This window comes from Notothenia rossii (genome assembly GCF_949606895.1).
Source record: "Notothenia rossii genome assembly, contig: scaffold_321, whole genome shotgun sequence".
In the NCBI taxonomy this organism is placed as follows: domain Eukaryota; kingdom Metazoa; phylum Chordata; class Actinopteri; order Perciformes; family Nototheniidae; genus Notothenia; species Notothenia rossii.
Genome location: NW_027639890.1, coordinates 6,524 through 24,573, shown reverse-complemented (window position 1 = coordinate 24,573; position 18,050 = coordinate 6,524). Strand labels below are relative to the sequence as shown.

Below are 18,050 nucleotides of genomic sequence, written 5' to 3'. Positions count from 1 at the left end.
GGACACTAAGGAGTGACGCACACAGCTGGGAGACCAGGGGACACTAGAGAGTGACGCACAAAGCTGGGAGATCAGGGGACACTAAAGAGTGACGCACACAGCTGGGAGATCAGGGGACACTAAAGAGTGACGCACACAGCTGGGAGACCAGGGGACACTAAAGAGTGACGCACACAGCTGGGAGACCAGGGGACACTAAAGAGTGATGCACACAGCTGGGAGACCAGGGGACACTAAAGAGTGACGCACACAGCTGGGAGACCAGGGGACACTAAAGAGTGACACACACAGCTGGAGACCAGGGGACACTAAAGAGTGATGCACACAGCTGGGAGACCAGGGGACACTAAAGAGTGACACACACAGCTGGAGACCAGGGGACACTAAAGAGTGATACACACAGCTGGGAGACCAGGGGACACTAAAGAGTGACGCACAAAGCTGGGAGACCAGGGGACACTAAAGAGTGACACACCCAGCTGGGAGACCAGGGGACACTAAAGAGTGACGCACACATCTGGGAGAGCAGGGGACACTAAAGAGTGACGCACACAGCTGGGAGACCAGGGGACACTAAAGAGTGACGCACACAGCTGGAGACCAGGGGACACTAAAGAGTGATGCAAACAGCTGGAGACAGGGGGACATTAAAGAGTGATGCAAACAGCTGGAGACCAGGGGACACTAAAGAGTGATGCACACAGCTGGAGACCAGGGGACATTAAAGAGTGACGCACACAGCTGGGAGACCGGGGGACACTAAAGAGTGACGCACACAGCTGGAGATCGGGGGACACTCAAGAGTGACGCACACAGCTGGAGAACAGGGGACACTAAAGAGTGATGCACACAGCTGGGAGACAAGGAGACACTAAAGAGTGACGCACACAGCTGGGAGACCAGGGGAGACTAAAGAGTGACGCACACAGCTTGGAGAGCAGGGGACACTAAAGAGTGATGCACACAGCTGGGAGACCAGGGGACACTAAAGGGTGATGCACACAGCTGGGAGACCAGGGGACACTAAAGAGTGACGCACACAGCTTGGAGACCAGGGGACACTAAAGAGTGACGCACACAGCTGGGAGACCAGGGGACACTAAAGAGTGACGCACACAGCTGGGAGACCAGGGGACACTAAAGAGTGATGCACACAGCTGGGAGAGCAGGGGACACTAAAGAGTGAGGCACACAGCTGGGAGAGCAGGGGACACTACAGAGTGACGCACAGAGCTGGGAGACCAGGGGACACTAAAGAGTGACGCACACAGCTGGGAGACCAGGGGACACTAAAGAGTGACGCCCAAAGCTGGGAGACCAGGGGACACTAAAGAGTGACGCACACAGCTGGGAGACCAGGGGACACTAAAGAGTGGCGCACACAGCTGGAAGACCAGGGGACACTAAAGAGTGACGCACACAGCTGGGAGACCAGGGGACACTAAAGACTTATGCACAGAGCTGGGAGACCAGGGGACACTAAAGAGTGACGCACACAGCTGGGAGACCAGGGGACACTATAGAGTGAGCTAGCTAACGTAGCTAACCTAGTCATTTCAGATATACTGTATATGAAACTCAATATATTTTCAGACTCCTGTGCTGTGTTGCACACGTGTCTACTTTAGGTTTGAAAAGCTACAGTCAACAGTTCTAGGGCTTGTATTGTTTTGCGTTCACCAGCTTGGTCATTAAATCACTGATGGTCATTTATCAGAAAAATCATTTGTTCAATATTTTGTCAACCCAACACAGAAGAATATCAAGATATTTTATTTAGGTCATAATTTATTAATAATGATGTCACTTTCCATGGCCTGGCGTCTGCAGAGTAACTGAAAACAGATTCGGCACCAATGAGGATACTCTTGTTAAAACGGAAAGAAAAGTCTGTGATGTTTTTTGAAAAAACTTCAAATCATCTGCAGAATTTGGAAATAAAACGTTTAAACATTAAAGTAATTTAGTGCTCGATGTCAGCAGCGCCTGTGTCACTTCCTGCAGACGGAAGACAAAACCTTTCCTGTATCAGCTCTGAGGTTTTATATCAGTATGTAGTGTCTCTACTTTAAAGAGTCCTCTCCTGCTGATGTTCAGGTGTATATTAGTATGTAGTGTCTCTACTTTAAAGAGTCCTCTCCTGCCGATGTTCAGGTCGATATCAGTATGTAGTGTCTCTACTTTAAAGAGTCCTCTCCTGCTGATGTTCAGGTGTATATCAGTATGTAGTGTCTCTACTTTAAAGAGTCCTCTCCTGCTGATGTTCAGGTGTATATCAGTATGTAGTGTCTCTACTTTAAAGAGTCCTCTCCTGCTGATGTTCAGGTGTATATCAGTATGTAGTGTCTCTACTTTAAAGAGTCCTCTCCTGCTGATGTTCAGGTGTATATCAGTATGTCGTGTCTCTACTTTAAAGAGTCCTCTCCTGCTGATGTTCAGGTGTATATCAGTATGTCGTGTCTCTACTTTAAAGAGTCCTCTCCTGCGGATGTTCAGGTGTATATCAGTATGTAGTGTCTTTAAAGAGTCCTCTTCTGCTGATGTTCAGGTGTATATCAGTATGTAGTGTCTTTAAAGAGTCATCTCCTGCTGATGTTCAGGTGTATATCAGTATGCAGTGTCTCTACTTTAAAGAGTCCTCTCCTGCTGATGTTCAGGTGTATATCAGTATGTAGTGTCTCTACTTTAAAGAGTCCTCTTCTGCTGATGTTCAGGTGTATATCAGTATGTAGTGTCTCTACTTTAAAGAGTCCTCTCCTGCTGATGTTCAGGTGTATATCAGTATGTAGTGTCTCTACTTTAAAGAGTCCTCTCCTGCTGATGTTCAGGTGTATATCAGTATGTAGTGTCTCTACTTTAAAGAGTCCTCTCCTGCTGATGTTCAGGTGTATATCAGTATGTACTGTCTCTACTTTAAAGAGTCCTCTCCTGCTGATGTTCAGGTGTATATCACTATGTAGTGTCTCTACTTTAAAGAGTCCTCTCCCGCTGATGTTCAGGTGTATATGAGTATGTAGTGTCTCTACTTTAAAGAGTCCTCTCCTGCTGATGTTCAGGTGTATATCAGTATGTAGTGTCTCTACTTTAAAGAGTCCTCTCCTGCTGATGTTCAGGTGTATATCAGTATGTAGTGTCTCTACTTTAAAGAGTCCTCTCCTGCTGATGTTCAGGTGTATATCAGTATGTAGTGTCTCTACTTTAAAGAGTCCTCTCCTGCTGATGTTCAGGTGTATATCAGTATGTAGTGTCTCTACTTTAAAGAGTCCTCTCCTGCTGATGTTCAGGTGTATATCAGTATGTAGTGTCTCTACTTTAAAGAGTCCTCTCCTGCTGATGTTCAGGTGTATATCAGTATGTAGTGTCTCTACTTTAAAGAGTCCTCTCCTGCTGATGTTCAGGTGTATATCAGTATGTCGTGTCTCTACTTTAAAGAGTCCTCTCCTGCTGATGTTCAGGTGTATATCAGTATGTCGTGTCTCTACTTTAAAGAGTCCTCTCCTGCTGATGTTCAGGTGTATATCAGTATGTAGTGTCTTTAAAGAGTCCTCTCCTGCTGATGTTCAGGTGTATATCAGTATGTAGTGTCTTTAAAGAGTCCTCTCCTGCTGATGTTCAGGTGTATATCAGTAAGTAGTGTCTCTACTTTAAAGAGTCCTCTCCTGCTGATGTTCAGGTGTATATCAGTATGTAGTGTCTCTACTTTAAAGAGTCCTCTTCTGCTGATGTTCAGGTGTATATCAGTATGTAGTGTCTCTACTTTAAAGAGTCCTCTCCTGCTGATGTTCAGGTGTATATCAGTATGTAGTGTCTCTAATTTAAAGAGTCCTCTCCTGCTGATGTTCAGGTGTATATCACTATGTAGTGTCTCTACTTTAAAGAGTCCTCTCCCGCTGATGTTCAGGTGTATATCAGTATGTACTGTCTCTACTTTAAAGAGTCCTCTCCTGCTGATGTTCAGGTGTATATCACTATGTAGTGTCTCTACTTTAAAGAGTCCTCTCCCGCTGATGTTCAGGTGTATATCAGTATGTACTGTCTCTACTTTAAAGAGTCCTCTCCTGCTGATGTTCAGGTGTATATCAGTATGTAGTGTCTCTACTTTAAAGAGTCCTCTTCTGCTGATGTTCAGGTGTATATCAGTATGTAGTGTCTCTACTTTAAAGAGTCCTCTCCTGCTGATGTTCAGGTGTATATCAGTATGTAGTGTCTCTACTTTAAAGAGTCCTCTCCTGCTGATGTTCAGGTGTATATCACTATGTAGTGTCTCTACTTTAAAGAGTCCTCTCCTGCTGATGTTCAGGTGTATATCAGTATGTAGTGTCTCTACTTTAAAGAGTTCTCTCCTGCTGATGTTCAGGTGTATATCAGTATGTAGTGTCTCTACTTTAAAGAGTCCTCTCCTGCTGATGTTCAGGTGTATATCAGTATGTAGTGTCTCTACTTTAAAGAGTCCTCTCCTGCTGATGTTCAGGTGTATATCACTATGTAGTGTCTCTACTTTAAAGAGTCCTCTCCCGCTGATGTTCAGGTGTATATCAGTATGTAGTGTCTCTACTTTAAAGAGTCCTCTCCTGCTGATGTTCAGGTGTATATCAGTATGTAGTGTCTCTACTTTAAAGAGTCCTCTCCTGCTGATGTTCAGGTGTATATCAGTATGTAGTGTCTCTACTTTAAAGAGTCCTCTCCTGCTGATATTCAGGTGTATATCAGTATGTAGTGTCTCTACTTTAAAGAGTCCTCTCCTGCTGATGTTCAGGTGTATATCAGTATGTAGTGTCTCTACTTTAAAGAGTCCTCTCCTGCTGATGTTCAGGTGTATATCAGTATGTCGTGTCTCTACTTTAAAGAGTCCTCTCCTGCTGATGTTCAGGTGTATATCAGTATGTCGTGTCTCTACTTTAAAGAGTCCTCTCCTGCTGATGTTCAGGTGTATATCAGTATGTAGTGTCTTTAAAGAGTCCTCTCCTGCTGATGTTCAGGTGTATATCAGTATGTAGTGTCTTTAAAGAGTCCTCTCCTGCTGATGTTCAGGTGTATATCAGTAAGTAGTGTCTCTACTTTAAAGAGTCCTCTCCTGCTGATGTTCAGGTGTATATCAGTATGTAGTGTCTCTACTTTAAAGAGTCCTCTTCTGCTGATGTTCAGGTGTATATCAGTATGTAGTGTCTCTACTTTAAAGAGTCCTCTCCTGCTGATGTTCAGGTGTATATCAGTATGTAGTGTCTCTACTTTAAAGAGTCCTCTCCTGCTGATGTTCAGGTGTATATCACTATGTAGTGTCTCTACTTTAAAGAGTCCTCTCCCGCTGATGTTCAGGTGTATATCAGTATGTACTGTCTCTACTTTAAAGAGTCCTCTCCTGCTGATGTTCAGGTGTATATCACTATGTAGTGTCTCTACTTTAAAGAGTCCTCTCCCGCTGATGTTCAGGTGTATATCAGTATGTACTGTCTCTACTTTAAAGAGTCCTCTCCTGCTGATGTTCAGGTGTATATCAGTATGTAGTGTCTCTACTTTAAAGAGTCCTCTTCTGCTGATGTTCAGGTGTATATCAGTATGTAGTGTCTCTACTTTAAAGAGTCCTCTCCTGCTGATGTTCAGGTGTATATCAGTATGTAGTGTCTCTACTTTAAAGAGTCCTCTCCTGCCGATGTTCAGGTGTATATCACTATGTAGTGTCTCTACTTTAAAGAGTCCTCTCCTGCTGATGTTCAGGTGTATATCAGTATGTAGTGTCTCTACTTTAAAGAGTTCTCTCCTGCTGATGTTCAGGTGTATATCAGTATGTAGTGTCTCTACTTTAAAGAGTCCTCTCCTGCTGATGTTCAGGTGTATATCAGTATGTAGTGTCTCTACTTTAAAGAGTCCTCTCCTGCTGATGTTCAGGTGTATATCAGTATGTAGTGTCTCTACTTTAAAGAGTCCTCTCCTGCTGATGTTCAGGTGTATATCAGTATGTAGTGTCTCTACTTTAAAGAGTCCTCTCCTGCTGATGTTCAGGTGTATATCAGTATGTAGTGTCTCTACTTTAAAGAGTCCTCTCCTGTTTTTGGAGTAAAGTTTGTTGTGAAAGATTCTTCTTGCTTAACTCGAGTCAGAGATTGTTTTGATGATCATCATCCAGCGAACATTCAGTCTTTTTATTATTTTCTTAAGTTATATAAAACTATTTAATGTCCCTGAGTGTTCTTCAGAGAATAACCCACCGTTCGGTCTGAGGTTTCTGTGAAGCTGTGCTGCCAGAAATAATATCATCTCAGTCGTGGGTTTGTTTTGAAGTCGTGAAGAGACACATGGGGGGAGTTTAAGAAAAATAATCCACACTAAAGTTTCCATTTTCAGTTTAAACAAGTACAAATAATCCCGTTAAATTAACATTATTAAACTTCAATCTAATTGTATTTGTTATGATACATTCTTTCATTCATTTAATACAAATATATCAATTCTTTAAGTATAATTATTATGATCTTTTATATATTTCACCTCTTTTTAGCAGCTTTTTCCTAATGGAGTTTTAATGGAGTCGGTAAATGAAAAAAAATATTTTTCCATTTTAATCTTTTAACCAGCATCAGTAAATTATAACTAAATATATAAAAATACAAATATTCAGTTACTTGTACATTTTAAGCCTTTAAATGCCAATTTGTTCACATTTAGCGTTTTTATGAAAACATATATTTCATAATATTTGGTTATTGTAATGTAATTCAATTTTTTGGATGTGTAAATTATTGCTTTTTTAATTTAATATGGTTTTTCTAACTCCAACGAAATGTCCCCTTCCTAAAACTGCTATAAAAACATTATATTTTAATTTAGTTTTTTATACCAACTTCATTTCTGATCACCAAATATTAATTTATTTTCAGAATTATTCATTAAATGTGACCATTAGCTGCAAGTGATGCCAGCAAACAATATCTCTGTTCCTCAAAAACTGTTTAATTCCTCCAGAAGTCTGAGTATCAATCAGAGCCTCAGACGGCAGAGACAGCTTGGTTTTTACGGAGCTCTGACGTCACGTTGTTGTTTACGTCAGGAGACGCCTTGTTTACGGGCGTCATGTTCTCGTTGATATATCGTTTAAGCAAGATCAGAGACACAGAACTCATACTATATCTTTCTAGAAACACCACCCCTGTTTATATGAAATGTCAATGATCATAAAATACATGGATTTTAATGCACTTTTGAAAAAACAGAAAGCATGTCTATGGCCTCGTCTCAGGTCGGTTAAATGAAATCCTTGCTTCCCTCCCTTGCGTCGTTTCCCTGTGCTTAGTCCCTCCCTCCGGGGAAGTATGGAGGGACGCAAGGAAACCACGAGAAGCAGGGAAATGAGTTTTAAGAGCAATGGGACGTCCTTTCCGGTTATGGCTAGAAAGGATCCGTCTAGTGTAAATATGACGTCACGTTCTCGTTGTAACTCTCGTTATAATCGGAGCGTCTTGGAAACACATCTATAGCAGTAACATGATGCAACATACATATTAATACATATGAATTCAGCAGCAATATTAATAGAGAAACATCAGACTTAATAGTAAAACACTGCAAGGGAACATTTTATTGCACCAGGAGCTATCTTGGGACTTTTACTGCGACAACGTTGACTTGCCTGTGAATAAAAAATAAACCATAGTGTTGGTGATCTACAGTGTTGTCATTCTTCTTTGAACACCAACAAGACCGCTAACACCCTATTTCAACAATCACACTCCCTGTCATTGACATCATTAATAGATAGTTTAGCTTCTCACCATCATTTGCTGTGGCCCACTGATGTTAACGATCGTAACTGAAAGGCTGCCTGCCAAACGTAAACATTCAGCCACGTGACATTCAGACAAACTCTAGCGAGAGTTTTACACTAGACGGATCCTTTCTAGCCATAACCGTCCTTTCCTCCGGAGCGTCACGTGAAGCGACGTCCGTTTGTGATGACGCCGCACAGCTGTTCGTCTGACAGCTGCTCTGTCCCCGTTATTTTCACAAATACCCCCGCCACACATTTACTGACACAAACATTTGTATCATCTGTTGTAGACCCCAATAAATAAAATAAAATAAGAACTAATCCTCAAAAAAGATAAACGCCATTCTTAACATGTATAAACGAACAATAGTTTGATTAATATTGATTAGAGTGCACAATAGAAATAAAATAATTGAGAGAAGAAAAAGAGATATGTTAACTATCAAAACCCAGTTAGATTAACATTCACTGGATTGCACACTTTGTTTGTTTGTGTGGATATGTAGCAAATAACATTTTAATAGCACTTAATGACTGACTGAATGGAAATGACAATAAATGAAAATATAAAACGAAAAAAGCGATCATGAAAATGTTTCCAATAGATGTATAAAATGATTTTTGCCCACTTTGTTGTTCAGATATATCACATGTTTGTAACTAAATGAAACATGAATTGAAACAAAACACAGTTTAAACTGAGCAGTGAGTCCCGTGAGGTTCATGTATTTTCTTCACTCCGCTGGGAAACTGCTCTCATGTCAAGAACAAGAAGCATGAGATCAGTGCATGCACTGCATCGTCCAATCAGTGAGCGATACACAGTAAGGGGGCGGGGCGAGAGTCTGAGGATTTCATCGGAGGATGGACTGGTGGTTCCTCGATTATCGCTCCTCCATTATCGCTCCTTGCTTCCCGATCCTCGGTCCTCCGGCAGAAATAAGAGCCATGGGACGGTACTCAAGATGGCGCAGACAAATCAACTTCCGGTGAGACCGAGGAACGAGGAACGAGGAACGAGGAAATGAAAATAGTCGATCTGAGACAGGGCCTTTGTCTCAAAACTGAGAGAATGTCTCATAAAATAAATCAATGTTGGAACCAAGGCTCTAGGTCAGAGGTGCCCAGTACGTCGACCGCGGTCGACCGGTCGACCGCGGGGGCAATGCTGGTAGATCGCGAGTCATTCATAAAAAAAAAAAATCCAGCTCCGTTAAAATAGACAAAACAGCTTTTGATTCCTCCTCCCTTGGCCTCCCTGCCACTTAATTCAGGAGTTTACTTGATTGACAGAAAAAGCGACCTATTGCTTTCCAGTCTGTTAACCAATAATACAAAATCAGTCAAGTGCCGGGAGAGACAAACAACAAAATGAGTGCGGGAACGAGCAAAAAGCTAAAGACATACCACTTCCACACAGAATGGGAGGGAGAATCTTTGTTTGTGATGTCACATTCAAAGGTTATTTGCCTTATTTGTAAAGCAAGCGTCGCTCTGCCAAAGAAAGGTAACGTGGAGAGGCATTATCGGAGTGTTCACAAGGCATATGACAGCGACTTCCCTCCGAGTAGCGAGTTGAGAAAGAGAAAGGTCATGTATTATTGCTACACAAACATTATCTCTTAGTCTTAGTGTCGCCAACTCGTTTCTAACATGCAAAAAGACAAACAAATGCGTCTATGGTCGGTGTATTTTCTATCTTTCCAATCCAGAAGAGATCTCTCTCTCCCGTCTGTTTGCAAGGGGGCGGGGCAGTTTACACACACGCAGCTGCTACATGCAGCAACACACGGAGGAGATGGTGGAGAGAAGCGCTCCAAGGTGTGGTTACATGTTACCCGTCTTGAGGTGGACAATGCTCGTCACCAAAAGTGTTTAGCATGTAAGGGCGGTAACACGAGCAATTTGTCTAAACATTTAGCAAAAGTGCTCCACATTCAGACGGAGGAATGCACCGGGTTCGACTGTCTTTCTCGTAGCTCTGTAGCCCCATCCACGAGTAACGTTTCCACGTCAGGTGTTATGTATGCTAGCAGCAACACACGGAGTTAACTACATTATACAAACATGGGTTCATGATTAGACTTAGTAACTGAGTTATTTATTTTGTTAAAGTTTCAGCTATTCTGTTTACAGTTCTGTCATCACATTATTTAATACGATTTGTTAAAACATTGTTGTTTCTTTTGATGTGAAATATTATTTATTTAATTCAAATAAAAAGCAATGTTAATTTTGTTCACAATTTGTTCAGTTAATTTAATAATATATGTATTTTTGAATCAAGTATTCATCTTTATTGTCTTCATTGTTAGTTTCCACATGCCTAAAACAACCTCAAACTAAATCTAAAAGTTGATGGCTAAATAAGAGCGTTTGAGAAATTGTGCAAGGCACACAGCAGTAGTCCGAATAGTCGATTAATCGTTTCATTAATCTATAGATTAATCGATAATCAAATTAGTCGTTTGTTGCAGCCCTATTGTAGTTATCCCATGTAAAAATAAAACGTGTTATTCAGCAACCCTTGCAATTTGGGATTTTATTTTTGGTTGGTAGACCTCGGTTAGCTGGTCATTTCAAAAGTAGCTCACCAGCCAAAAATGTGTGGGCACCCCTGCTCTAGGTGTAAAGCTGATAGAGTAGGAATAGATCATAGCTTTCAATGGGGATACACACTTTATTACTACACACGGATCCGACCCTCCTGAGCCGGCGGGTGGTAGCTGATGCTCTCCTTCATGTTTCTAACCACAACAACAACAACAACACGGTGACTGATGTGTTTCTGCTCCAGTTTAACGATCCGCCTAAAAGCCACAAAAAGTACATTTCCCTCCGAGTTCCTGGAGAAGAGACTGCTCCAGGGAAACACCCCCCACCTGCAGCCATCGCACTGAACTCTGATCACATTAAAAAGATCGTAATGCTTCAGCTTCAGAGAGACATGATTCAATCAGAGCGAAGCAGGAAATCCTCTCTGGTTTCTTCCGCTGGGATTTGGGAGCGTTTGTGAATTTTCCAGTTTTTGCTCTAAATATGTGGACGGTAGTTTGCTGCTCGTCAAACACCAGATATCAAACTCTTCCACTGTGTCATTCCTCTCACGTGGAGCCAGCTGGGATTTCAGGTGTTCAGGCTGCCGACCACCTCCTCCCAATCCACCTCCTCCCAATCCCCCTCCTCCCCATCCCCCTCCTCCTCATCCACCTCCTCCCCATCCACCTCCTCTCCATCCACCTCCTCCCCATCCCCCTCCTTTCATCATCCCCCTCCTCTCCATCCACCTCCTCCCCATCCCCCTCCTCCCCATCCCCCTCCTCCCCATCCACCTCCTTTCATCATCCACCTCCTCCCCATCCACCTCCTCCCCATCCCCCTCCTCCCCATCCATCTCCTCCCCATCCACCTCCTCCCAATCCACCTCCTTTCACCATCCACCTCCTCTCCATCCACCTCCTCCTCATCCACCTCCTCCTCATCCACCTCCTCCCGATCCACCTCCTCCTCATCCACCTCCTCCCCATCCACCTCCTCCCGATCCACCTCCTCCTCATCCACCTCCTCCCCATCCACCTCCTCCCCATCCACCTCCTCCTCATCCACCTCCTCCTCATCCACCTCCTCCCCATCCACCTCCTCCTCATCCACCTCCTCCCCATCCACCTCCTTCATCATCCACCTCCTCTCCATCCACCTCCTCCCCATCCACCTCCTTTCATCATCCACCGCCTCTCCATCCACCTCCTCCCCATCCACCTCCTCCCCATCCACCTCCTTTCATCATCCACCTCCTCTCCATCCACCTCCTCCCCATCCACCTCCTCCTCATCCACCTCCTTTCATCATCCACCTCCTCCCCATCCACCTCCTCCCCATCCACCTCCTTTCATCATCCACCGCCTCTCCATCCACCTCCTCCCCATCCACCTCCTCCCCATCCACCTCCTTTCATCATCCACCTCCTCTCCATCCACCTCCTCCCCATCCACCTCCTCCTCATCCACCTCCTTTCATCATCCACCTCCTCCCCATCCACCTCCTTTCATCATCCACCTCCTCTCCATCCACCTCCTTTCATCAACCACCTCCTCTCCATTCACCTCCTCCTCATCCACCTCCTTTCATCATCCACCTCCTCCCCATCCACCTCCTTTCATCAACCACCTCCTCTCCATTCACCTCCTCCCCATCCACCTCCTCCTCATCCACCTCCTCCCCATCCACCTCCTTTCATCATGCACCTCCTCTCCATCCACCTCCTTTCATCATCCACCTCCTCCCCATCCACCTCCTCCCCATCCACCTCCTTTCATCATCCACCTCCTCTCCATCCACCTCCTTTCATCATCCACCTCCTCCCCATCCACCTCCTTTCATCAACCACCTCCTCTCCATTCACCTCCTCCCCATCCACCTCCTCCTCATCCACCTCCTCCCCATCCACCTCCTTTCATCATGCACCTCCTCTCCATCCACCTCCTTTCATCATCCACCTCCTCCCCATCCACCTCCTCTCCATCCACCTCCTTTCATCATCCACCTCCTCTCCATCCACCTCCTTTCATCATCCACCTCCTCTCCATCCACCTCCTTTCATCATCCACCTCCTCCCCATCCACCTCCTTTCATCATCCACCTCCTCTCCATCCACCTCCTTTCATCATCCACCTCCTCCCCATCCACCTCCTCCCATCATCCACCTCCTTTCATCATCCACCTCCTCCCCATCCACCTCCTCCCCATCGACCTCCTTTCATCATCCACCTCCTCCCCATCCACCTCCTTTCATCATCCACCTCCTCCCCATCCACCTCCTTTCATCATGCACCTCCTCCCCATCCACCTCCTCCACATCCATCTCCTCCCCATCCACCTCCTTTCATCATCCACCTCCTCCCCATCCACCTCCTTTCACCATCCACCTCCTTTCATCATCCACCTCCTCCCCATCCACCTCCTTTCATCATCCACCTCCTCCCCATCCACCTCCTCCACATCCACCTCCTCCCCATCCACCTCCTTTCACCATCCACCTCCTTTCATCATCCACCTCCTCCCCATCCACCTCCTTTCATCATCCACCTCCTCCCCATCCACCTCCTTCCCATCCACCTCCTCCCCATCCACCTCCTTTCATCATCCACCTCCTCCCCATCCACCTCCTTCCCATCCACCTCCTCCCCATCCACCTCCTTTCATCATCCACCTCCTCCCCATCCACCTCCTCCCCATCCACCTCCTTTCATCATCCACCTCCTTTCATCATCCACCTCCTCCCCATCCACCTCCTCCCCATCCACCTCCTTTCATCATCCACCTCCTCTCCATCCACCTCCTTTCATCATCCACCTCCTCCCCATCCACCTCCTTTCATCAACCACCTCCTCTCCATTCACCTCCTCCCCATCCACCTCCTCCTCATCCACCTCCTCCCCATCCACCTCCTTTCATCATGCACCTCCTCTCCATCCACCTCCTTTCATCATCCACCTCCTCCCCATCCACCTCCTCTCCATCCACCTCCTTTCATCATCCACCTCCTCTCCATCCACCTCCTTTCATCATCCACCTCCTCTCCATCCACCTCCTTTCATCATCCACCTCCTCCCCATCCACCTCCTTTCATCATCCACCTCCTCTCCATCCACCTCCTTTCATCATCCACCTCCTCCCCATCCACCTCCTCCCATCATCCACCTCCTTTCATCATCCACCTCCTCCCCATCCACCTCCTCCCCATCGACCTCCTTTCATCATCCACCTCCTCCCCATCCACCTCCTTTCATCATCCACCTCCTCCCCATCCACCTCCTTTCATCATGCACCTCCTCCCCATCCACCTCCTCCACATCCATCTCCTCCCCATCCACCTCCTTTCATCATCCACCTCCTCCCCATCCACCTCCTTTCACCATCCACCTCCTTTCATCATCCACCTCCTCCCCATCCACCTCCTTTCATCATCCACCTCCTCCCCATCCACCTCCTCCACATCCACCTCCTCCCCATCCACCTCCTTTCACCATCCACCTCCTTTCATCATCCACCTCCTCCCCATCCACCTCCTTTCATCATCCACCTCCTCCCCATCCACCTCCTTCCCATCCACCTCCTCCCCATCCACCTCCTTTCATCATCCACCTCCTCCCCATCCACCTCCTTCCCATCCACCTCCTCCCCATCCACCTCCTTTCATCATCCACCTCCTCCCCATCCACCTCCTTTCACCATCCACCTCCTTTCATCATCCACCTCCTCCCCATCCACCTCCTCCACATCCACCTCCTCCCCATCCACCTCCTTTCATCATCCACCTCCTCCCCATCCACCTCCTTTCACCATCCACCTCCTTTCATCATCCACCTCCTCCCCATCCACCTCCTTCCCATCCACCTCCTCCCCATCCACCTCCTTTCATCCTCCACCTCCTCCCCATCCACCTCCTTTCATCATCCACCTCCTCTCCATCCACCTCCTCTCGATCCACCTCCTCCTCATCCACCTCCTTTCATCATCCACCTCCCCATCCACCTCCTTTCATCATCCACCTCCTTTCATCATCCACCTCCTCCCCATCCACCTCCTTTCATCATCCACCTCCTCCCCATCCACCTCCTCCCCATCCACCTCCTCCCCATCCACCTCCTCCCCATCCACCTCCTCCCCATCCACCTCCTTTCATCATCCACCTCCTCCCCATCCACCTCCTTTCATTATCCACCTCCTCTCCATCCACCTCCTCCCCATCCACCTCCTTTCATCATCCACCTCCTCCCCATCCACCTCCTTTCACCATCCACCTCCTCCCCATCCACCTCCTTTCATCATCCACCTCCTCCCCATCCACCTCCTCCCCATCCACCTCCTTTCATCATCCACCTCCTCCCCATCCACCTCCACTCCATCCACCTCCTCCCCATCCACCTCCTTTCATCATCCACCTCCTCCCCATCCACCTCCTTTCATCATCCACCTCCTCCCCATCCACCTCCTTTCATCATCCACCTCCTCTCCATCCACCTCCTTTCATCATCCACCTCCTTTCATCATCCACCTCCTTCCCATCCACCTCCTCCCCATCCACCTCCTTTCATCATCCACCTCCTTTCCATCCACCTCCTTTCATCATCCACCTCCTTTCATCATCCACCTCCTTCCCATCCACCTCCTCCCCATCCACCTCCTTTCATCATCCACCTCCTCTCCATCCACCTCCTCCCCATCCACCTCCTTTCATCATCCACTTCCTCTCCATCCACCTCCTTTCATCATCCACCTCCTCTCCATCCACCTCCTCCCATCATCCACCTCCTCCCCATCCACCTCCTTTCATTATCCACCTCCTCTCCATCCACCTCCTCCCCATCCACCTCCTTTCATCATCCACCTCCTCCCCATCCACCTCCTTTCATCATCCACCTCCTTCCCATCCACCTCCTCCCCATCCACCTCCTTTCATCATCCACCTCCTCTCCATCCACCTCCTCCCATCATCCACCTCCTCTCCATCCACCTCCTCCCCATCCACCTCCTTTCATCATCCACCTCCTCCCCATCCACCTCCTCCCATCATCCACCTCCTCCCCATCCACCTCCTCTCCATCCACCTCCTCCCATCATCCACCTCCTCCCCATCCACCTCCTTTCATCACATCCAGTGACAGGAGAGCTAATCCAAAGACCTCATCACACCCAGAGCCGGCCCAACCCATTAAGCGACATAAGGGGCCGCTTAGGGCCCCGCAGCCACTAAGGGGCCCCCTAGCAACAAAAAAAAAAAAAAAAAAAAAAAAAGATCTCAGTACACCGTCGCCGTGATAAGTATGTTTAATTAATTTTGTTAATATGCCTATTTGCCTACTCTCAAAGCCATGTATTATAAAATACATTGACCGTGCTTTACCTGAACTTCATCAAGACACTAGAGAGGACGGCAGGATTGTAATTTCCCGTGTTCAGTGAATGCAACAGAGGCAAGGCACCAGACCAACCAGAGAGTTGAATGGAAATAAACATCTGTCTTATTGGCTGACAGGTACCTATCCTGTGAGCTGTGACAATGTTTAAACTGTCAGTCGGACTCAGAGTTTTTGAAGATGGACATAAGAACATTTGTTCTTAAAAAAGTTGACAATTCTCAAGTGGTGGCTCACACAACAACCCCAGAGCCACCACCTGAGCCAGGTGAACAAGGTATGTACATGTCAGTAAACTTCTTAGTTATGCGAACATGTAAACAAAGCATAAATTACAGCTACGTTGACGTTACTTTGAATCGCGGGGGTAAGCTAAACCGTTAGAAAGTAGCTATAGCTAGCCAGATATATTAAATAAACACTTTGTCATACAATCTAAATGTAATGTTTTTTAGAGTTAACTGGTGATTTCAAAGAAAGCTCTCTGGGAAATGTTGACTTACTGTTCGACATGAAGCTAGAAGCTACCTTACAGTACACAGTTGATCCTGAGTCCTGTCAGTTAAAGTGTTTCATAGTTAGCTTAGCTAAGCATCAACCTAGCACTGAAATATATGGATGTTATGTGACAGTATTTCTAAGAAACAGTCAGCTGAAATGGTGGCATAGTTGCAGCAGTAAATGTGGCTGTTTGAACACTGACGTTGCCATAACAACACCTGAATGTAAATGTGAAACCTCTTTTTGTGACAGATGTTTGCAAGAAATTATAATTCTTCTGAATGATATTCCTATTGAGAGCTAGTTTCTATGTGAACATTATGAGATGGACTGCCAGAGAGAATACATGAAAAACAGGAATGAAATACTATATGACAAAACAAGAATACAGTTTAAGGGATTTGTAAAATATCCATAAAGAAAAATCTGTTTACAGTTCTGTTTCATGTGGATGTTGAGAGATGTATCCATAGATCTCTTCATTTTGCTCTCAAAGTGCACCAGATTGATGCTTTTAACTTCAATATTTTATATAATAATAAATATAATTTATTTGTATGCCCCCGGCATGCTTCCCGGGGGAGCATGCCGGGGGGGGGGGGCCAAGCCAAAGCTCGCTTAGGGCCCCCAAAAGGGTAGGGCTGGCCCTGATCACACCTCCTCCCCATCCACCTCCGCTTAGTGCCAGGAGAGCTAATCCAAAGACCTCATCACACCTCCTCTTCATCGCATCTCTTCATCAAATCCAGATCTTCATCATCATCACAGTGTCTAGACCCCGGGGGGTTCCCTATTTGCTCACGGCTGCATTTCTCCCTTTAGATATACCATTTCAGGATCTGGGTCTAATCGCCAAAGACTTAACATTTATCACGTGACATGTGTCAATAAATGTTCTTTAAACAAAATGAAGTCTCTCCTGATTGAATTGTTGCTTTGATTGCCATTGAAATGATTCTCTAGATTTTTACTTTATTCTCGACAATGGTTTAATAATTGACGTTGAATTTAATTAGAACTTTAGAATTTAACTTCATTCCCAACATTTTTACTTTATTTTTCACATTGATTTCACCCTTCATATGTTTACTCTATTCTCGAGAATTATTTCATTTTGGACTTTGACTCTCTTTTTGACAATTTGGACATTCTCAACAATTATTTAATTCTTCACATGAACTTTCTTTCTGACCTTTTTCGCTTATATTGTCAACATTTACACTTTAACATGAAATGCATTTTTACCTTCACTTTTTTTTTTACATTTTCAGGCATTATTATTGACATTGATTCATACTTGACATTTATTCTCTCTCATCTCTATTGACTTTTTTATTGAAATTATTTTTTAAATGTTTTGAGACGCAAACAATTATTTATAATTTCACATTTTAGTGCAAAAACATATTTTAATAATAAAAAACCCTCTCACCTGGCAAGAGCAGCAGAAGGAGAAAGTGCTGATAATCCATGAGTGTGTTTGAAAAGAAAATACTGAGAGTGTGTCGGTGGTGGTTTGATTCTGTACTCTGCTGGTGTGTGAAGGAGAGAGAGGAGAAAGAGGAGGAGCAAAGTAAACACACCTCCTCACACACACACACACACACACACACACACACACACACACACACACACACACACACACACACACACATCTCTGTCTTTAACTTTCCCATCAGAAGCTTTAAGGTCTACATTTTTTGGCATAAACAGGAAATGCCTCAATCAGTGACTGAAAACCCTGGAGAGAAATAACTGATATACACCTGAACATCAGCAGGAGAGGACTCTTTAAAGTAGAGACACTACATACTGATATACACCTGAACATCAGCAGGAGAGGACTCTTTAAAGTAGAGACACTACAT

At 45.4% G+C, this 18,050-nt stretch overlaps 1 protein-coding gene across 1 annotated transcript in view; it reads right to left on the bottom strand.

Annotated features, from left to right (window-relative positions):
* LOC307027286 (integrin alpha-11-like) overlaps positions 1 to 17,685 on the bottom strand; it is a gene marked incomplete at its 3' end in the record, with an annotated part of 34,768 nt that extends 17,083 nt beyond the window's left edge. Inside the window, exon 1 of the mRNA XM_079695500.1 lies at positions 17,615 to 17,685. Coding sequence (XP_079551626.1) covers positions 17,615 to 17,654 — 40 coding nt within the window. The remainder of the gene's footprint in view (positions 1 to 17,614) is intronic.
* Positions 17,686 to 18,050: the final 365 nt, after the last annotated feature.